Below are 23,670 nucleotides of genomic sequence, written 5' to 3' on the forward strand. Positions count from 1 at the left end.
GATGGTCCACAGTACCTCACGAATCACTATATTTGAGATGCTAGATCAGAGAGTCATAGAGTGATACAGTATGGAAACTGCTCCTTCATAGTAGCGAATCTTGAATTGTCTGTCTCAGAAAGTGGTATGGGCCAGAATATTACAAATATTAAGTTGTTTAATTTAGAGATACAGAGTGGAAACAGGTCCTTCAGCTCACCGAGTCCGCGATACCGACTACCCATACACTAGTTCTATTCTACACACTTGGGACAATTTACCCACAAACCTGCACGTCTTTTGAATGTGGGAGGAAACCGGAGCACCCGGAGGAAATCCATATAGTCACAGGGAAAATGTACAAACTCTGTTAAGACAACACCCAGAGTCAGGATCCACGAAGGTCCCTGGCTCTGTATGGCAGCCACTGTACTGTCCTTTAAGGTGGAGATAGATAAATATTTGAAAGATCAATTGAGGGCAATGGGGGACTAGCACAGAAGAGGAATTGAGGCCTGCATAGGGCAACCATGATCATATTGAATGCGGGGTAGAGGTCTGGTGCCCTACTCGGGCTCCTATTTTCTATTATATTATCAGCTGATACAATGTTGGCTAAAGACATTGAGTGAATATACAGACTCTGGCAGTTAATCAGATTCAGAATCCATCCATTACTGCACACTGTTCTCTGAGGACAACTGAAGATAGGAAAATAATTGCATATTTCATTGATGCAGACAACATTTGTAACACGGCTACAGTCTGCAAATGTAATACGAAGAGAACAGTAAAAACCACAGAGCCATATTGTGCCCAGCTTAGTTATGTGGTCAACTCCCACTCTCACTAAATCTTAGTCACAGAGCTCAGCAACAGGTCCTTCATCCCATCTCATCCTTGCTGACCACTGAGTACCAAATCTCCTTTCCAGTACTTCGCCTTAAGTCAGGATGAACAACAACTGATATCTGTATCCTTTCTATTTTAGACACAAAAAAGCTGAAGTAACTCAGCAGGACAGGCAGCCTACTCCAGCTTTTTGGGTCTATCTTCGGTTTAAACTGTAGTTCCTTCCTACTCCTCTCTATTTTAACTGGATAATGCATGTTCTCCCAAGTCCAAAACTACTCTAAATTTCTAATCCTTGTCTATCTTGAGATCTAAGTAATCAGTAATCGACTCAAGTTAACAAATAGTAGCCGTGTGACTTTGGAGCTCTTATCAATAGTACAGGTGCACAACCTTTTGTCCGAAGATCCAAATAACGAAAACCTCCGAATAGCGGACATTTTTTCGGTCCTTGAAGAAAGGTCCTTGAAAACGTTCACCGAGGGCGGCCCGCAGAGGTGACAGCGGAACCTCCGGTCGGTCCTCGAAGAAAGGGGAACTAAATCCCCATTCATAAAAGAGAAGGTGAGGGTATATTGCGCGGGAGGGTTAATAATTGACAATATGCTGCTGCCTGCCCACTGAGTTAAAAAGTTCCCACGGTAGACTCACGATACACAGTGTATCGTGAGTCTTGCGTGGGAACTTTTTAACTCAGCGGGCAGGCAGCAGCAGATTGTCGCTCCCTTCAGTTTCACCCCACCTACACCCCTCTGCTTCCCGGCCATGTGTGTGACCCCTTCCCTCCCCTCTCCAGCTCCCCGCTCATTGCACCGGCGCGGGGGCTTTGCACTGTCTTCACGTCGGCGATACCAGCAGGTCACTGCCAGTCACCGGAGACGTCAGGACCAACGGGACACCGACCCCCAGGCCCACTGCAAGCACGGAGATCCCAGAGACCCACAGCCAGCAGCAGCCCAGCCCCGCTCCAACTCCAGAGGAAAACTGCAAACTGGCCGGAGACGTCAGGACCACCAGAAGCCGTTCCCCGATGGGCCGCTACGGCGACAAGTGGCAGTTCGCCCACAGCCCGAGCAACTCCAGCCCAGCCCCGCTCCAACTCCAGAGGAACACGTAGGGGCAGAAGCTGATGGTGTGCAAGGTACGTCTTGTTCTTGGGGTGGCGGATGAGGAGGCGCAGCTCGGGCTGTGGGCGAACTGCCACTTGTCGCCGTAGCGGCCCATCGGGGAGCGGATTCCTCTGGAGTTGGAGGGGGAGGGGGGTATTGTGCTGTTTGATCGCCCCCTGCTATCCCAGGGACAGGGAGACACAGCGGATTTTTAGACTGGTGGGCAATCACTTCCAAAGTTCTGCCCACACAGTCAGTACACCTCTCCTACACTGCATTTCATACAAACATTTATTCTGCAAGAAAAAACTACATTGAAGACTCAAACTCGCGACCGAGTAACTGCCGGGATCAAGGCGCAAACTCGCGACCTTGCGGATATGAGCCGAGCACTCTACCACTGAGCCAGCCATTAAAATCTACGCTAAAAAATTTCCATTCCGAAGGCCGACAAATTCTGAATTACAAAAAGTGTCTGGTCCCAAGGCTTTCGGATAAAAGGTTGTGCACCTGTATTACCCAATGATAACACTCCAAAATCAGTACCCCAATGGGTGCTGGCACGAAGGGCCGAATGGCCTACTCCTGCACCTATTTTCTATGTTTCTACATAATATTTGAATATTTGACAAGCAAAGTGAAATTATTATATAAATAGAAAGTCGTTTTGCTTACATCTCATGAACAAAAAAATCACAGAATCCAATATCATCTCTTAATGGATTTTCCAAATCTTACTTCCTACCTTTACAGTGCTTCAAGTACAATAGGCTGTTATTGTTTAATTCAAAAGGTAACTGTCAAAAGCAAACTGAACTGATTGTGATGTTTAAATGCATTTGAAAACCAAACCAACTGCCAAGGACACTATTTATTAGACTTCACAATGGATTAGAACATAGAACAGTACAGAACAAGAACAGGCTCTTTGGACCACAGTGTCTGTGCCAAACATGATGACGTGACCATCACTTATCGACCTGCACACCGTCCCATTCCTTGCATAACCATGTGCCTACCCAAAAGTTTTTTTAAATGTCATTAAAGTATCCGCTTCAACCACTGCCCCAGGCAGCGCTTTCCAGGCTCTCACCACTCTGGGTTAAACCCCCCCCCCCCCCTACATCACATTTAAACTTTGCCCCTCTCATGTTAAAGCTAGGGCCTCTAGTATTTGATTTTTCCATCATGGAAAATTATTCTGACTGTCTACCCTATCTATCCCTCTCATAATTTTATATACCCATCAGGTCTCCACGCTGTATACCTTGACAGCTTTCCTCACAGTCCACGACCCCAGCAATCTTGGTGATATCTGCAAACTTATAGCCCTGTCCCACGGTACGAGTTTATTCCAAGGGCTCTCCCGAGTTTAAAAAAAATCAAACTCGTGGTAAGCACGGAGAATTAACGTAGCGGTTACGTCTGAGCTCGGGGACGTCTCTTAGCGGCTCATAACGTGAAGGGCAGGTACTCGGGAAGACTCGCTAACGGCAGGTAAGCTAAGCACGGGAAGACTCGTGAAGATTTTTCAACATGTTGAAAAATGTCCACGAGAGCCCTGAGTACCAACGAGTGGCCATTACTGTAAATCTCTGAGTTCTAATCAGGGCAAACTTGGGAGAGCCCTTGGAATGAACCCGTATCGTGGGACAGGGCTTTAAATCAACCTGTCTACGTTTACGTCCAAGTCATTTATATATAACACAAACAGCAGCAGTTCCAGCACATATCCCTGAGGAACTCCACTGGTCACAGTCCACAGCCTGAATACTGTACTTTCATCACAACCCTCTGTCTTCTACCAGTAAGCCAGTTCCAAATCCATACAACCCAGTAATATTAATCCTGTGATCTTCTGATCAGCCTACCATGGGGTACTAAATCAAATGCCTTACTAAAATAGATGTAGACAACATCCATCACACTACCCTCAAAGATCACCTCCTCAAAAAACTTGATCAAGTTAGTAAGACACGACTTGCCATGTCCAAAGACATGTTGGTGTCCCGAATTAGCCCATTCCCTTCCATATTCGGTAGGGGGCGCTGCACTGGCAGCGCCTGTCGGCAGCGTGTCCGTCTTTTTTCAACTTTTTTTATTTTTTTAGTATGTTTAAAAGTGTGTTTTTAATGTTTCCTTGTGTGTTATGTGTGGGGGGTGGTGTGGGAGGGTAAGGGGGAAACCGTTTCGGCCGCCTCTTCCATAGAGAGGCGACTTTTTCAGGCCGCCTCCCCCGTGGCCTAACAGCAAGGATCGGCGCCGACTTTCCCGGAGACGCGCTCGGAGCTTCAGCGGCGGGCACAGCGTGGACTCTCGGCGCGGAGCGGGTGAGACCTCGCTGGAGGGGAGCGCTCCGTTACGCTGGCCCGCGGCAGCCGGCAGCCTGAAGCAGCGGTCTGCAGAACTCCAGCTGGTGCGGCGTCTACAGCCCGGGATCTCACGTTAGGGACCCGGGTGGAAGAAGCTTCCACCGCCGGCCCGCGGCCATCTTCTACCGCGGGCGTGGTATGGACATAACATCACCCCAGGAGGGGAGCTTCGACCGCCGGCCCTGCAGACTGTGGTGCTTCCGGCTGCGGCACGGCAGGTACTTTAAAACTTTGACCGCCGGCCTGCGGCCTACACCAGCCTGAAGCCGCAGTCTCTGGTTGGGAAGAGCCGATCCTGGACTCACTTTGACTTTGTCCCTTACCATCTGGACACCCGCAGCAACGGCTGTGGAGGGTGGTGGTCCCGACCACGGGGGAAAATGGAGGAGGACTGGCCAAGCTCTGTGCCTTCCACCACAGTGATGAATGCTGTGGTGGATGTTTGTGTAAAATTTTAATGTGGTTGTGTTCTTTATTATTGTACCGCTGCTGGCAACCCAAATACCACCGACCTTGGTTGTGTGGCAATAAAATTATTTCTATTCTTCTATAAATGGGAATAAATCCTATCCCAACAAATCCTCTCCAATAGTTTCGCTATGGAAAAGACAGACAGGTGGGCAGAGGGGTGGGGTAGCTCTGCTGGTAAGGGATGAAATTCAGTACTTAGCAAGGGAAAACATAGCATCAGAAGATGTAGAATCCTTGTGGGTAGAGCAAAGAAACAGCAATGGTAAAAAGACCCTGATGGGAGTCGTCACCATCGACGGCACCACTTTCTCCCCATCTCCCCAGGCCCGCAACCTTGGCGTGATCTTTGATTCCACCCTCTCCCTTGAGCCTCACATCCGCCATGTCATTAAAACCTCCTTCTTTCACCACCGCAACATCGCCAAAATCAGACCCTCTCTCACACCTCCCGCTGCTGAAAGACTCATCCATGCCTTCATCTCCTCCTGACTGGACTACTGCAACTCACTTTTCCTTGGCATCAGCTCCACCTACATCAACCGACTCCAACTGGTTCAGAACGCAGCCGCCCGACTCATCACCCACACCAAATCCTGGCATCACATCACTCCAGTCCTCAAACAACTTCACTGGCTTCCCATCTCCCACCGGATCACCTACAAAATCCTGGTCCTCACCTACAAAGCCCTCCACCATCTGGCCCCCCCATATCTCACTGACCTCCTCTCCCCCTACCAACCCTCACGGTCCCTCAGATCCACATCAGCCGGTCTCCTCTCCATCCACAAATCCAACCTCCGCAGTTTTGGGGACAGAGCCTTCTCCAGGGCAGCTCCCAGGCTCTGGAACTCCCTCCCCCAACTGATCCGCAATTCCGTGTCCCTCACCATCTTCCAGTCCCGCCTCAAGACCCATCTCTTCACCTCTGCCTATCCTTAGCCCCACGTCCCCCTCCCTTTTCATCTGTGCTTGAATTGCCTCATATTGTGTTTTGAATTGAATTCTGTCTTTAATTTGTGTACTAGTCATGTCTCTACTATTTATTTCATTCCGCTTACATGTCTTTCCTCTACTTGCTAAATTTTTGTACGGTGTCCTTGAGACTCTTGAAAGGCGCCCATAAATAAAATGTATTATTATTATTATTATTATATACAGGTCTCCGATCAGTAGCCAGGATGTAGGGTACAAATCAGGAGATACAATCGGCATGTAAGAAAGGCAACATTAGTGGTCATGTGGGGATTTCAATATGCAGGTAGACTGGGAAAATCAGGTTGCTACTGGATCCCAAGAGAAGGAATTTGTAGAGTGCCTACGAGATGGCTTCTTAGAATAGTCAAGCCCACTAGGGAAAAGCCAATTCTGGATTTGGTATTGTGTAACAAACCGGATTTGATTAGGGAGCTTAAGATAAAGGAGCCCCTATGAGGTACTTCACTAGCACCCACTTCATCAGCAAGTGCGTGGACGACTGTGTGTCGCCAAAGTAAATTTGAGTGTTCCCCAACCATGGATGAACCGCAAGGTACATTCACAGGTTAAGGCCAATGATCCTGAACGATACAAGAGCCCTCTATGATCTCCACAAAGCCATCAAAGATGCCAAGGGACAATACCAGGACAAACATGAGTCCCAGTATAATCACTCGACACATGGAGAAAATGTGCAAGGTTTGAATAAGATAACTGTCTGTAAAGCGAGGTCAGGCAAAATCATTGGTGATAGTGATAGTGCGACCCTACCCAATGAACTGAATGCTTTCTATGCTCACTTCGAGCAGAAGGCCAATAGAGTGGCGACACCTGGCCTTTCAGATTCAAGTGTGCTTCTCCCCATGGTGACTGTTGCAGAGGTTAGATCAGTATGCTTAAGGGTAATGCTACAAAAAGCAACTGGCACAGACGGAGTTCCTGGCCGTGTCTTTGGTAACTGCGCAGACCAGCTAGCGGGAGTATTGGCAGACATCTTTAATCTCTCCCTACTTCGTTCTGAGGTACTCGCCTGCTTCAAGACAACCACCATCCCAGTGCCGAAGAAAAGCAAGACCTCATGACTAAACGACTACTATCCAGTGGCCTTGACATCCACCATCATGAAATGTTATGAGAGGTTAGTTGTGGAACACATTAAATCCAGTCTACCCAGCGGTCTTGACCCACTGCAGATCATCTACCGCCACAACAAGTCTACGGACGATGTCATCACCCTGGCCCGACACTCATTCCTGGAACACCTGGATAAGAGAGACACGTACATCGGACTCCTATTCGTAGACAGAGCTCTGCCATTATTCCATCCAAGATTATCACCAAACACGCGTGACTTGGAGTAGGCACTCATCTCTGCAACTGGATACTTGACTTCCAGATCAACAAGTTATTAATATAAGGTACACAAAAAGGCTGGAGAAACTCAGCGGGTGCAGCAGCATCTATGGAGCGAAGGAAATAGGCAACGTTTCGGGCCGAAACCCTTCTTCAGACTGATTGGGGGTGGGGGGGGCGGGGAGAAGAAAGGAAAAAGGAGGAGGAGCCCGAAGGCTGGGGGATGGGAGGAGACAGCAGGAGGGCTGAGGAAGGGGACGAGACAGCAAGGATTAACAAAATTGGGAGAATTCAATGCTCGTGCCCCCAGGATGCAGACTCCCCAAGCGGAATATGAGGTGCTGTTCCTCCAATTTCCGGTGTTGCTCGCTCTGGCCATGGAGGAGACCCAGGACAGAGAGGTCGGATACGGAGTGGGAGGGGGAGTTGAAGTGCTGAGCCACCGGGAGGTCAGGTTGGTTATTGCGGCGGTGTTCAGAGAAACGTTATTAATACAAATGGGAACATAGGATGGCACAATGACACAGCGGTAGAGTTCCTGCCTTACAGCGCCAGAGACCCAGGTTCGATCCCGACTATGGGCGCTGTCTGACGGAGTTTGTATGTTCTCCCCATGTCCTGCGTGGGTTTTCTCCAACACTCCAAAAATGTACAGGTTTGTAGGTTAATTGGCTTGGTATAAATTATAAAATTGCGCCTAGTGTGTGTATGATAGTGGTAATGTGCGGCTATCGCTGGTTGGTGCGGGCTCAGTGGGTGACAGGGCCTGTTTCTCTAAACTAAACTAAAAAAACTAAACTAACACAAGGTCCGGTATGCTCCTTTCTCAGGTTGAACTATCCACATGCTGTTTCAAGAAATCATCTTGGATCACCTCACAAATACTGTCCCTTCTAAGCCTTTGGCACCGAGTAACTCCCAGTCAATATTGGGAAAGTTAAAATCACCCACTAAGACAACCCTGTTGCTTTGGCATCTTTTGGTAATCTGTTTACACATCTGTTCCTCTATCTCCTGCTTGTCATTGGGAGGCTTATTGTACAATCCCATTAGAGTGCGAGCACCCTTCTTATTTCCAAGCTCGACCATGCCGCCTCAGCGGACGAACCCTCCAGTCTTTCCTCTCTGAGTAGTGCCATGACAGTCTCCCTGATGAGTAGCACAACTAATCCACTTCCTTCTCAATCATGTCTGAAACATCAAAACCCCGGAACATTGAGCTGCCAGTCATGTCTGTCCTACAACCACTTTTCCACAATGGCCAAAACATCATAGACCCACTCACCAATCCAGCTTGTGTCTGCTTTCTCCACAATATTCCTTAGATTGAAATAAATACACTTTAGCCCATCAGTTGGATCAGCTCAGCTCAAAACTGGATTCAGATGGCTGTTAAACTGCTGATGCAGATTGACAGATTATAGAGACAGATTATCTCCAAAAAAGAGTCAGTGTCAACCAAATATACATCAACTTTGTAGCATGATTCTTTATTTTTTTTATATAGTTCTTTTTTTTTTTTTTTTTTAAATGCTAGATTTGCCCATCAACATTTCAGATTTTCATATAATTCCAATCTAATCTTTAATACAATACAATTTATTTGTTGTCATTTGAACCCAGAGGTTCAAACAAAATTTGGTTTCTGCAGTCATACAAACAAGAAGAACCAAGACACAACCCAATTTACACGAACATCCATCACAGTGAATCTCCTCCTCACTGTGATGGAAGGCAAAGTCTTATCTCTCCCCTGCACTCCTCGTTCTCCTCCCGATGTCAGAGTCAAAGCCCCCGGCAGGCGATGGTAAATAAGTCCCGCGGCAATTATAAAGCCACGCCGGGTGATGCAAGGCCGCGCTCCGGGTCTTGGTGTTGGAGCCCCCGGCGTGCGCTAACAAGTCCCGCGGCCATTTAAAGCCGTGCCGGGCGATGTAAGGCCCCACTCCAGGTCACCTTCAAACCCGCAACTCGGGAGAAGTCGCCGTTGCGGAAGCCCCGAAAAAGCGGTCTCCCAGCAGGGACCGGTGTCACCGGCGGTTGGAGCCTCCGAATCACCTGGGTCGGGTCGCAGCCGCGCGCCACCACAGCTCCTCCCGCTCCGAACTCGGCCAGCTCCACGATGGTGGGTAAGTCCGCAGCTCCGCGACTGGAGCCCCAGGTCGTTCCGGTTGGAGGCCGCTCCACGGTGCTCGGCCCAACAGAGAAAAGGTCGGGTTCTCCGTGCAGGGGAAAGATTTTTAAAAGTTTGGGCCCCCCCCCCCCCCCCCCCCCCCCCCCCCCACACACATACCCAGTTTAAAAAATAAATAAAAACTACATTCAAACGAGACAAAAAATAAAAAAACGACAGACGGACTGCAGAGGCCGCTGCGACGTGAGTCGCGCTGCCCACGTGTTTTAAAATATTTAAGACCATATTCTCTTTCTGTGCGGGAACACAATCATCCCTATTAGGGCTTAATTGTCGACTAATGACGATCTCTAGAAGATGGCCATCAATCTTCAGCTAAGGTACCCAAAATGCAAGAATACAACATACTCTGACCAGTTATACTCTATTCATTTCAGTTACCAAAACATTTTTTGGCTGAAACAAGCCTCTTCAAGTTTACTTATAATAACATATTTCAAACATTAAATTATATGAATAAGCAATTGACAGTATGTGGTGCAGCAGAAAATGATGGAGTAACTTGTTAAATTACTTCACAATCATTAATTAGGCCAACCTGATGAGTTAGTTGCATGACAATTTCAGAGCTAGAGAAGGCACGTTGATGAAATAAAAAGATTGAAGAAGAACATCCAGAGGCTGAGAGGATAAATGCCTGCACAATGAGATGGTCCCACGAGAAGGCAGAAGGAAGGTGAGCCACAATGGGGAGCGTGAAGTACCCACAATTACCATGTAGGTGGGGACATATAGAATTTTGGACAGGTGTTGCAGGAATAAAGGTTGGAAAAAACAAATGGAACTCCGAACTACATAGACTTGGGGGAACTGTTTTTGTCTTTGCACTATTATGGTTTGTTTATAAACCATAAAAAAACTTAATTACAATCAAGTGACCGCCAATGCATTTTGCACTACAAATTGATTCAGACTTTGCTGTAACATTCTTGCTCTATCATACACCCAAATAAAAACATTGAATCTCCTCTCCTGAGAAAATAAAATTATTTGGGTCCCATCAACAGTCATTTTAATAATGGACCAGAACATAATTTTCTTCACCTTTATTCATAATGGACCAGGCCGATGTGGATTCCTTCTATCATTTAACCCCAAAATGATCCCATGGACAAGCATAGTAGTCTCCACACTTATCACATTGAACTTCATATGTGTTCTATCTGAAATCCTTGAGTCTGGAAGTTTGGAAATGATTGTGTTACGGCTGGTACACAAAAATGCTGGAGAAACTCAGCGGGTGCAGCAGTATCTATGGAGCGAAGGAGATAGGCAACGTTTCGGGCCGAAGCCCTTCTTCAGAATGAAATAAATGTCATCTCCCGTCTGAAGAAGGGTTTCGGCCCGAAACGTTGCCTATCTCCTTCGCTCCATAGATGTTGCTGCACCCGCTGAGTTTCTCCCGCATTTTTGTGTACCTTCGATTTTCCAGCATCTGCAGTTCCTTCTTAAACACATTGTGTTACGGCTGTTACATACCAACAAATTATGCCAATTTAGAACATCTAAATGTTGGGTTATCAGCAAACTAATGTAAAAATAAATTTAGTGTCTTGATATTAAATAATATCCAAAGCGGCCCTTTGTGACATGAAGTTTATAGACTTAGGACATGATCAAACTATGAGCAGAATAACATTGTGCATCTGACGTAGTGCGAGCAACCCAGACTCAAACACCGCATATTTCACCACATTTTATAATATGTGGTGAAATTCATTGCTGCTAGCGACGATATGTTGCTTGATTGTATTATCCATGTTATTTGCCGCCAATTTATCTTCATTGATTAGCAAATTGGCGGGACGGTAATTGTCTGGATTGTTAATCACAGCTAATTCACTGGTTAGTTATCTGGATTTACATGAATGGTGACTAAGCAATTCTAACAAATTAACAAAGAGCAAAATATGATAAATTACCTGCACCAAAATGGCTAACCTGTAACCAACCCTTGTGTTCTCCAGAAAATGTCCTCTGTAAATAAAATTCAAGTTTGAATGGATATAAACTATTAAACTGCTTGCCGTTTTCAAAGTGAACACTATCTTTTTTACATCATGTCTTTGTGCATTTTGAGTTCTAAACAAATGTTGTAATTCTTGAAGAAATTAAGAAAAATTATTAACTACAGATTATTTAAATCAATATTCTTTAGATTTTTTGGTTGGTTTTCATATCTGATTAAATAAACAAAGTTTGCTCAATAGAATATTTTCTGGAGAACACATGAGTTGGTTATAGGACAGTCCTTTTGGTGGAGAATTGAATGAGCAATTAAAATTGAATTACAAAAAGAATATGCTGTAGATTAAAGTCATGTGTAGGCCAGGTTAGGTACAACAGGCCGAGTTCCTTGCCTAAAAACCAATTAATTAGACATTTATGAAAAATAGATCACATAATCAATTAGACAATCAACTTAGACAATGTAAGGTACATTCTCCAAATTGCTGGTCAAGTCAACATGCCTTTATATATTCTTTTTGTTTACCTTTATATTTTCTCTTTGCTTCAGCATTGAAGATGGTCTTTTCATTGAAAAGAAATTCATAGATTTTAAAAGAAAAGTTTTTCTTTGAAGTTTTGGAGTCATAGAATACAAATGTAGCACAAGCCAATTCATTCTTATTGGTCTTCTGTGGACACTCTCCTGGGAAATCTCATGCTCTGAAGGAATCCATCTGGAATATTCACTATTGGAAGAGGATTCTTAGAGCGTTCATGAAATCTTACTAATAGTTTGGAAATAGGATTCAAAATAAATCTATATTTCTGCTGATTTCCCAATCATGTGCATCGAACAATGTTTAAGTCAATGCTTTACTAAACAAATCGATTCATACATCGATATGAAAACCAAGGAAAAATATCTGCAACATTTTGTTCTAAATAATCTGTTTCGTGTTATATCTTACAATGTTCAGATTAAATTATTAGAATAAAGAATGGCGGTACACTTCAAAAACATATACAAGGCATTCATGAGTTGAGCAAATCTTCCATTGTCAATTCCATTAATATTTTAAAACAAAGGGATTATATGGTTTCTAGCTTTCTTGACCTCTGGTTAATACCAATAAAGTAAAAATTGGCTGAGCCAAGAGGAAGGTCTTTCCTTTCCTCATCAGTCACATCCCTTGCCACCCTCAAAATTTAAGTCTGAACATTGAAGATCCAAGCTTTGATTTTTTTTTTAATCTGTTAGTTTTCAAGTTTGGCTATGCAGGACCAAAATCAAACAATGATTAGGCAACCATAAAGTTCCATTGTGTAACTGCAACATGTCATACCTGAAACACTGATTGAAGTTCCTGCATCAATTATTCCACTGTTAGGCCTGACACAATACCTACGCGGAGCTGTAGTCTTCACTTTAAAACATACATTTTTATCTGACGGGTTACTCAGTTTCAGGTTTGTGGTAACAACATCTGTGAAAGGTCCTGCAATCAAAAACAACAGTTAAAACATTAACAAGTGTACTAGTAGTATTCCATTTTTTACTAATCTAACAGATTTTCCATAACGGGTGATGATGTGTACCTCTCACCTGGCAGCTCTTTTAAATCCATTGTATACATCTAGGTAATTGCTTATAACAAATTGTTGAATATTTTTTATTTTCTACCCACAGAACTTAGTGCCGGCAATAAATGTCAACAATGCAATATTCATGTTTCTATCCTTTTTTTGATTTAAAGATGTCAGATGTGGCTTTCTAAATACTCGCATACACGACTGACCAACCCAATGTGTTTGATCAATGTAAAAGACAAGAAAAAGAAAACTAGAAACATAGAAAATAGATGCCAGGAGTAAGCCATTTGACCCTTCGAGCCAGCACCGCCATTCAATATGATCAGTACCCATTCCTGCTTTCTCTCTGTATCCCTTGATTCCATTAGCCCAAAGAGCTATATCTAACTCTCTCTTGAAAACATCCAGTGAATTGGCTTCCACTACCTTCTGTGGCAGAGAATTCCACAGATTCACACCTCTCTGGGTGAATAAGTATTTTGTCATCTCAGTCCTAAACGGCCTACCCCTTATTTTTAAACTGTGACCCCCTGGTTCTGGACTCTCCCCACATCGGGAACATTTTACCTGCATCTAGCCTGTCCAATCCCTTAAGAATGTTATATGTTTCTATAAAATTCCCTTTCATCCTTCTGAATTCCAGCGAATACAAGCCCAGTCGACCCATTCTCGGCATCGAGAGCGTCAGCTGTGCATTTGTTTTCCAATTTAGAGCATTTCAGCAGGTGTTCCAATGTTTGTGGTTCAATACCACATTCACAGGTGACATCGTTGGAGTTGTTTAGAGACACCTCGGCTCTGCCAACACTAGTTCTCAATCGATTGAGGCGTTTCCATCTGGCCCAACTTGCATCTCTACGTATTTGCCTCATTTATGTTGAACAAGTATTGTTCCATGTGTTCACTGGCACCACCCCCCCCTCTTTTTCTGCTACATTGATGACTGCATCGAGGCTGCCTCCTGCACCCATGCAGAATTTGTTGGTTTCTGTAGCTTCACCACTAACTTCCACCCTGTTCTCAAATTCACCTGGACTGTCTCCACCACCTCTCTCCCCTTTCTGGATCTCTCTGTTTCATCACAGGGAACAGACTATTGATCGACATCTACTACAAACCTACTGACTTCAACATTTAACTGGACTACACTTCCTCTCACCCTGCCTCTCACCCACCCCCCCACCCCCCCACCCCCCACCCCCCCCCCCCCCCCCCCCCCCCCCCCACCCCCCCCCCCCCCCCCCCCCCCCCCCCCCCCCCCCCCCCCCCCCCCCCCCCCCCCCCCCCCCGCCTGTCATAAACGGATCCCTCACCCATGTCTCTTCTGTGTCCAGTAGTTCTGCTCTGGCTCCTCCTCCCTCCTCCCCACTCCACCCAACCAGCAACAAGGATAGAGTTCCCATGGTCCTCACCTTTCACCCCACCTGCCTCTGCATCCAACAAATCATCCTTCGACATTTCCGTCACCTCGAACATGATCGCACCACGACTCACATCTTCCCATCTCCACCCCTTTCTGTCCTCTGCAGAGACCGTTCCCTCTGCAACTCCTTGGTCACTCATCCCTTCTCACCCAAACTACCCCCTCCCCAGGTACTTTCCTCTGCAACCGCAGGAGATGTAACACCTGTCCCTTTGCCTCCTCCGTCCAGTGACCCTGATAGTCCTTCCAGGCAAGACAGAGATTCATTTGCACTTCCTGGAAGGTTTTTCTTTGCACAAATATTTAAATGAACATCAGTAGATTTGATAAGCTCCGAAGAAATCTAATGGACCTAGTGAGCAATTTAATCTAGCTCGGCATGGCACGGGATTAATTCTGAGGGCAGAAATCTGAATCATTCCCCAAACTTTTTTTTCCCTCCAGTCAGGTGGGCTCCTCTTTACAGATTCAGTTCTCAACAATGCTCCGCTTCATACGATAATTTCTAAATCTGATGGTGAGCTAAAGTTTGATTGGTAATTGCAGTCTCAGTAGTCCCTCCTCTAAGGAAAATAAGATTGATTTGCCATTTACAATTTCCTGAATTGTGCTTAATTTTATCTGCAATGGGAGACAGGAACCCTGTTGTTAGTTCTTTGCCGTGCTGTTTTTTGATTTTGTGCAGGAATGTAATTAATGCTCTAGTTATCAGATTGATGTATTTTTTCCTGTGGGAAGCTCTGTTCATCATCTGAGCACATTCCGTAAAGCTCAGAGTGAGGGGGTGGGGTTGGCAGTGGTGAGGGAGATGATGGTAACATATACTATTGTACATTTTACTCAACACTAAGAGGCCTTTCGAGCCTGCTTCACATTCATCAAGGTAATGGCAAATCCACTACCTCAGCCATGTCTCTTGATTCCTTTATCCAAAAATATATTGAACTTGTTTTGAATGAACTCCAGTAAATGAGCATCCATAGCCCTCCAGAATGGAGAATTTCAAGGATTCTTCACATTCTAAATTTTCCTCATCTCAGTCCAACCCCATTATTGTTAAACTGTGCTGTCTCATCCTAGATTCCTCAGTCAAGAATCTTGCACTCTGCAGATTCGTAAATCATGATACGGTATTGTATTTTTCTAAACTCCAGAAAATAGTCATCCGTGGAATCTATTTTAATCTTGTTACAATTTGCCAATTATGCTAAACAATTAATTTATGAATTGTGTGAATGCAAAGCAAATTATAAGCAAGTTGGAAGAGGGGGCAAAACAGGAGAAATAATATAATGTGGGTAAATGTGAAGCTATCCATTTGGGTTGGAAAAATAAGTTGCCGTGTTATTGAAATAGTGCTCAATTAAACGTTTTGATTTTTCAAAGAGATTTGTACACCAGTCAGTGGAGGCAAACATGCAGATGAAGTGAGCAGCTAATGCAAATGGCATATTGGCCTTTATAGCAGGGGGATTTGATTATAGGAGCAAGGATGTGATGCTTCAATTATACAATTATTCAATTATCCACCCCCTCAGGGCATTTCAAGCTGAGGCAATGCCAATTAATATTTGCAAAATTGAAATTCCCTAGCAGTACAATCCTATTTTTAATCACATCTCTGCTATTTTCTACATATCTGTTCCTCTATCTCTTGTTGAGTTTGGGACGATTGCAATGAACCCCCAGCAAATTGGCAATACCTTTTTTGTTATCGAGTCCACATCACAAGATTAGATAGTTCAGCCAGAGGCAGTTCAGTTTAGTTTATTGTCACGTGTACAGAGGTACAGTGAATAGTTTTTGTTGCGAGCTAATCAGTCGGCAGAAAGACAATACATGATTACAATTGAAACATTCATAAGGTACAGATATGTGATAAGGGAATAACGTTTAGTGAAAGATAAAGCCAGTAAAGGTCAGGCAACGTTTAAAATTTATGTTGATTTTCAGAATTGGACAGTAAAGAAGTCTGAAGAAGGGTCTCGACCCGAAACATCACCCATTCCTTCTGTCCAGAGATGCTGCCTGTGCCTCTGAGTTATTCCAGCATTTTGTGTCTATCTTTGATGTATAACCAGCATCTGCAGTTCCTTCCTACATACAGTGACCTCCATAATGTTTGGGACAAAGACCCATCATTTATTTATCTGCCTCTGTACTCCACAATTTGAGATTTGTAATAGACAAAAATCACATGTAGTTAAAGTGCACATTGTCAGATTTTAATAAAGGCCATTTTTATACATTTTGGTTTCACCATATAGAAAGTGTTTATACCCCCCCCCCCCCCATTTCAGGGCACCATAATGTTTGGGACACAGCAATGTTATGTGAATGAAAGTAGCCATGTTTAGTATTTTGTTGCATATCCTTTGCATACAATGACTGCTTGAGGTCTGCGATTCATGGACATCACCAGTTGCTGGGTGTCTTCTCTGGTGATGCTCTGCCAGGCCTGTATTGCAGCCATCTTTAGCTTGTGCTTGTTTTGTGGGCTAGTCCCCTTCAGTTTTACCTTCAGCATATAAAAGGCATGCTCAATTGGGTTCAGATCGGGTGATTGACTTGGCCACTCAAGAATTGACCAATTTTAGCTTTGAAAAACTCCTTTGTTGCTTTAGCAGTATGTTTGGGATCATTGTCTTGCTGTAGAATGAACTGCCGGCCAATGAGTTTTTGAGGCATTTGTTTGAACTTGAGCAGATAGGATGTGTCTATACACTTCAGAATTCATTATGCTACTACCATCAGCAGTTGTATCATCAAAGAAGATAAGTGAGCCAGTACCTTCAGCAGCCATACGTGCCCAGGCCATAATACCCCCACTACTGTGTTTCACAGATAAGGTGTTATGCTTTGGATCTTGGGCAGTTCCTTCTCTCCTCCATACTTTTGCTCTTGCCATTCACTTTGATACAAGTTAATCTTCGTCTCATCTGTCCACCAGACCTTTTTCCAGAACTGTGGTTGCTCTTTTAAGTACTTCTTGGCAAAATGTAACCTGGCCATCCTATTTTTGCAGCTAACCAGTGGTTTGCATCTTGCAGTGTAGCCTCTGTATTTCTGTTCATGAAGTCTTCTGCGGACAGTGGACATTAACAAATCCACACCTGACTCCTGAAGAGTGTTTCTGATCTGTCTGACAGGTGTTTGGGGATTTTTCTTTATTATAGAGAGAATTCTTCTGTCAGCAGCTGGGGAGGTCTTCCTTGGCCTGCCAGTCCCTTTGCGATTAGTAAGCTCTTTTGTCTTAATCATGTTCCAAACAGCTCATTTTGTTAAGCCTAAGGTTTGGCTGATCTCTCTAACAGTTTTATTCTTGTTTCGCAGTCTCATAATGGCTTCTTTGACTTTCATTGGCACAACTTTGGTCCTCATGTTGATAAACAGCAATAAAAGTTTCCAAAGGTGATGGAAAGACTAGGCGCTGAGAGCTCTCTAAGACCTGCATTAAGGAGGCAATTAAACACACCTGAGCAATTACAAACACCTGTGAAGCCATGTGTCCCAAACATCCCCTGAAATGGGCGGACTATGTATAAACACAGATGTAATTTCTACATGGTGAAATCAAATGTATAAAAATGGCCTTTAATAAAATCTGACAATGTGCACTTTAACCACGTGATTTTTTTCTATTACAAATCTCAAATTGTGGAGTACAGAGGCAATAAATAAATGATGGGTCTTTGTCCTAAACAATTTGGAGGGCACTGTAAAACAGCATGTTTTAGCTGCAGAGAGTGGCTGGGGTGAAGATAACAAAGGGAATATCTGCAAAAGGTGGGACCGAGGCTGTCCAAGTACACTAAAGATGTTGGAATGCTCACACCAGGAAAGAGTGCTGGAAATACATAGGTATTATGTATACAAATTTAAGTATCAGAAAGTGGAAACAGTGGCTTGTTCGAACATTGTTCTATTTTTAGTGTGGACCTGTAACCATACAAACTCCAAAAATTAGCTGCAGCATAATTGAATCATCAGGGATTTCAAAATGAGCTCACATTCGATGGGCCGAATGGCCTAGTTCTGCTCCTGTGTCTGATAAGCTTAGTGTGCAATTTTTAGCCACAAAGTAGCAGTACGGGTGATCGTTGGTTGACGTCGGCGGATTTAATTGAACCAAACTAAGACCAGAATATACTGGAAAGACTGCAGCAGACAGTCTCAAGTTGAACATCCTTCACCAGAGGACAGTGATCATGATGGAAGCTACTATCCAAAAGCCAATGTGGCAGGGTCATGGAGATTATAAAGCCAAGAGGATGTACTGTATGCATTCAAGAGATGCCATGCTATTAATCAATTCCCCACTGACATACTAGTGTACGCAAAACTATATTTAGAAGCCAGATAGCTGCCATCACAGCGCAGTGATTGCAGTACAAAGACAATCAGATGCTTCATTATTAGGTAGCTTCACAGATGTTATTTTTCCTCAAATAATAAAAGTAATACCATCTTGATGATCCTATTTTTTGTTTTGTTTTTAACAAATCTCCCTCTTCCATTAAGGTGTCGAGTCTAGCTGATGTGTAGACATGTGTACATTGACACCAACACTTATAGGAGTGGTTATTACTTGAGGGCGGCAGCTCAGGCTGATTTTCTCCTTCCAAGCTATGAGGCACAAACCAACTTGTGTTTCAACTGGTGTTCGGGCTGAGATCAGCTAATTTATCAGATAGTCAGGGTAACACAGCTTGGAAACTGTCGCTTGGTCCAACTCTCCATGCCAATCAAAATCCGCCTATCCTTCTAAACTTTGCCTAATTATGTACCCATCCAAATAGCCCCAGAGGGTTATGAGCTAAAAGCAAGCAAATGAGACTAGCCAAGAAAGGCAACCTGGTCAGCATGGCCAAGATGGGCTGAAGGGCCTGTATAGCTCTATGGCTTCAAGTGTTGTTCATGCACTTGCCTCAACCACTTACTTTGGCAGCTCATTCCATATACAAAGCACCCTCTGTGTGAAGTTGCCTCTCATGCCCCTTTAAAATCTTTCCATCTCAGCATCAACCAACACCTTTTAGTTTTTGATTCCCCTTGCTGAGAAAAAAAGTGTGCACATTTACCTTATCTATGCTCCTCACGATTTTGTACAGTTCTATAAGGTCACCCCTAAGTGTCCTACGCTCTAAGAAAGGAGGTCATAGTCTCCCAATAACTCAAGGCCTCAAGTCTTAGCAACCTTGCAATTTTTACAGCTTATTGACGTTTCCTATCAAAGGGCAACCAAAACTGTACACAATATTCCAAGTGCAACTTCACCAATGTCTTATACCAGGGGTCTCCAAACTATGGCCCGTGGGCCACATTCGGCCCGCCACAAGATTTTATCCGGCTCGCAGCAAGCTCTTAATACGTTGTGTGCGGCGGGCTATTTAGCGGGTTGTGTGGTAGCGCGTCAGTTTGCCGCAGGCTATCAAGTTGAGGGTTTATGTGCAGCTGCTGAGTTTCCGTCGATGGCCCCGGGGAGACGGTGATGATCGGCAACCGCGGTATCCCCAGTGAGTGAGTGGGTGGGTTGGTGTGTGTGTGTGAAAGTGTGCGTGAGCGTGAGAGTGTTTGTGTACGACTGCAAAAATGTGCCAAATATATAATGTGGCCCTCATGCTGAAAAGTTTGGAGGCCCCTGTCCTATACAAATGCAACATAACATCCCAACTCCTGTACTCAATGCCCTGACTGCAGGCCAACGTGCCAAACACCCGTTTCACTACCCCGTCCACACATCACACCAATTACAGGAATGTAAGCACTTGGGACTTCTAGGTCCCTCTGTTCCATAACACTCACAGCCCCCATGATTCACTGTGAAAGTCTTCGCTGGTTTGACTTCCCAAGATGCAAGACCTCGCCCTTATCTAAATTGAATACCATTCAGCTCAATTATCTGGCTGATTAAGACCACATTGTAATTTCTGATAAATTCCTTCACTTCCATACCTCCTAGTTTAGTGTAATTTCCAAATTTACGAACCGTGTCTTCGAGATTCTCATCCAAATCACTTGAATAAATGACAAACAACAATGCATCCAACACTGATCCCTGCAGCACACCACTTGTCATAGGCCTCCAGTCCAAAAACAACCTTCCACTACCACCCTTTGCTTCCTACTATCAAGCCAATTATGTATCCAAATGACTAGTTCTCCCCGGGTCCCATACCATCTAATCTGCCAGAATAGATTACCATGCGGGATCTCGCTAAAAGACTTTGTTGAAGTCCACATAGATGATGTGGATTGTGTAGATCAATCCTCTTGGTTGCCTTTTAAAAAAAAGATTTGTAAAGCAGATTAAGAAAGATTTCTCATGCAGAATTCCATGCTGACTGTCTCTAATCAATCCTTGTTTATCCAAGGGCTGGTAGATCCTGGAAGACAGCATTGTAACCACACTAAGAATGCAGGGAGAAAGAAACAATGTGATCACACTGGAGGAGATTCACCGGAATGTTAAATGGGATGGCAAGTTTCGGGAGAGAGGAGGGGGAGGGATGTTGTTGAGTCAAGAATGATAGAGGGAAGCTATGGTTCCCATAGTTCTACTTAAGCTTCGGAGAAAGTGAATGTAGTAACAATGTTGATCAATACAAGGATGAGGTTGGAACTGGAGGGCAACAGGTTAGATTTTTCAAGGAAGAAGTGAAGGGCTCTCAGGCCATCATGTGGTGCAAAAAGAATAGATGCTCATGAAGATGAGCCGGTTTGGAAAGTGGGGCCTGTCTAAATAGCAGCCAGCATGAGAGATGTCACAGATGCAAGTGGAAAGGGACTTAATAGGGGAGAAGGAACATAGTACAAAAAAATAAAATTGGGATAAGAACAGTCTGAAACCATGAATCTACTAGGAAGACACGGATCTTGGGTAGGAGCTTGAACAGAACTGTACAGACTTGTAGGACTGTAAGGTTGGAGGTTGTGGATAGAAAATCTGAGAGACATGGTCCAGTGGGAGACACGAGGAGGCTGCCATTCAACTCTGAAAGTTCGAGCACAGTTTGCCAAATCATAACTGAACCATCCGTCTCATTAGGTTTGATGATTATGTTAAGGTTGATACTTTTGAGTGGAATGCTGAAATGCAGGACAATGTATATTGGAGCGAGAGAATTGGCAGTGGGAGAATTGAGACGGTCATTGTTGCAACAGCAGTTAACGATGAATGGAATACAGAGAGTATGATGGTGAATCTGGGTGGATCAGGAAAATGCATACATTTTCTGGCACTCCTAGCCAAATAAATCAGTCTGCAGGTGATGATGATGGAACAGTTGAAATCCTATCATTCTCAGAATTTACTGAGATGGGAAAGTAGAGAGATGGAGCAGAGACCTCTGCTGAGGTCTGATAAGTTCAGGATCAGACAGCGGCAGATCAGGGGTATATTGAAAACAGTATAGGCTTTAGGGCAAGGGATTTGGTTAAAGGAAATTAAGGGATGAAAAAGAGCCGAATAGATTTTTGGAATTAAAGAGCTGTCTAAGTATTTCAGTACATGTGAACAGAGTATGATTAAATTCTTTAAAATCATTGGAATAGGATGAACTAAATTCTTAAAATACTGTCTTGTAGAAATTATTGATAATCACCAGCTGGGCCGTGCCATCACTGTTTAACCGTATGCAGTAAATGTAGTTTACAATGCTGTGCATGCACTCTAACAAAATTCAGTTAATGTATGTGTATTTAATCAACAATATCACCATTCAACAAGGATGCATCTCACAATAATCAAAAAGCATACTCGCTGATTTTTCACTTTGCCATTTCATCGTCACACAAGTAGTTTAGCTTAGCATGTGAAGTAACATTGCCTGCCTTAGAAGTAATTAATTTCTTGACATTAAAGAATACAATTAGACATTTATAAATGTGTTAAAAGTTTCAGATTGAAGACTCTGTATGACCATGGCCTTCTCTGTCATTGAATTTCTAATGAAATTTGTTGAATGCCTATGAGATGGCTTTTTAGAGCAGCTCATGATCGAGCCCACCAGGGAAAGGGCAATTTTGGATTTGGTGTTTAATGAACTGGATTGATTAGGGAGCTTAAGGTGAAGGAGCCCCTGTGAGGCGGTGATCATGTCATAGCATTCATCCTGCAGTGTGAGTGGGAGAAGCTGAAATCAGATGTATCGCTATTATTGTTGAGTAAAGGTGACTACAGAGGCATGAGGGAGGAGCTAGCTAAAGTTGATTGGAAAGGGGCCCTGGCAGGAATGACAGTGGAGCAGCAATTTCTAGAAGTAGTTTGGAAGCTTACAGGATCTTTTCATACCAGAGAGGAAGAAACATACCAAAGGGCGAATGAGGCGACTGTGCTTGCAAATAAAGTATGACCGGCAGGCATAAAAACAAAAAAGGCATAACATGGCAAAGATTAGCAAGAAGCGAAAGGATTGGGAAGCTTTTCAAAACCAACAGAGGGCAACTAAAAAGCAATAAACGGGGAAAAGATGAAATACGGTGGCAGGGTGGCGCAGCAGTAGAGTTGCTTACAGTGCTGGTGACCCGGGTCCAATCCTGGCTACAGGTGCATGTCCGTACGGAGTTTGTATGTTCTCCTCGTGACCACGTGGATTTCTTTCCTAGAACTTTTTGGGGAGACTATGTGTTCGGCACGGACTAGAGGGGTCGAGATGGCCTGTTTCCGTGCTGTAATTGTTATATGGTTATTATATGGTTAACTTGGTTCCCTCCCACTCCAAAGACGTACAGGTTGGTAGGTTAATTGGCTTGGTATAAAAATGTAAATTGTCCCTAGTGTAGGATAGTGTTAATGTGCTGGAATTGCTAATCTGTTCAGACTCGGCGGGACGAAGGGCCTGTTTCCGCACTGTATCTCTAAATTAAAGGTAAGCTAGCTAGTAATATAAGAGGATACCAAAAGAGAGGCAAAAGTAGATATTGGGCCACAGTAAATTGACACAGGAGCAGTAATGGGGAACAAAGAAATGGCAGACAAACAGAATAAGATTTGTGTGTTAGTCTTCACAGTGGAAGACATCAGCAATGTGACAGAAATTCAAGAGCGTCAGGGGGAAGAAGTGGAGTGCAGGAGATGCTTGGGAAGCTGAAAGGTCTGAAGGTGGATCATTCACCTGGACCAAATGGACTAACCCTATGGTTCTGAAAGGGGTAGCTGTAAGGAGGCATTAGGAGTTATCTTTCTAGGATCACTAGAGTCAGGAATGGTTCCAGAAGACTTGAAATTGCAAATGTAACTCCACTGTTTAAGAAGGGAGCGAGGCAAAGGATAGGACATGTTAGGCAGGTTAGCCTGACTTCAATGGTTGGTACGATTTGAGAGTCGATTATTAACTAGGGGTTTTGGAAGCACATGATAAAATAGGCTGAAATTAGCATGGTTTTGTTAAGGGAAGATCA

General features: G+C 44.1%; 1 protein-coding gene across 2 annotated transcripts in view; it reads right to left on the reverse strand.

Annotated features, from left to right (window-relative positions):
• Positions 1–23,670, reverse strand: part of vapb (VAMP associated protein B and C) — an 85,905-nt gene that overhangs the window by 28,957 nt on the left and 33,278 nt on the right. For both annotated transcript variants that reach the window (XM_033042009.1, XM_033042010.1), the window contains exon 2: positions 12,599–12,751. In XM_033042009.1, coding sequence (XP_032897900.1) covers positions 12,599–12,751 — 153 coding nt within the window. The remainder of the gene's footprint in view (positions 1–12,598; positions 12,752–23,670) is intronic.

This window comes from Amblyraja radiata, chromosome 23 (genome assembly GCF_010909765.2).
Source record: "Amblyraja radiata isolate CabotCenter1 chromosome 23, sAmbRad1.1.pri, whole genome shotgun sequence".
Lineage (NCBI taxonomy): Eukaryota > Metazoa > Chordata > Chondrichthyes > Rajiformes > Rajidae > Amblyraja > Amblyraja radiata.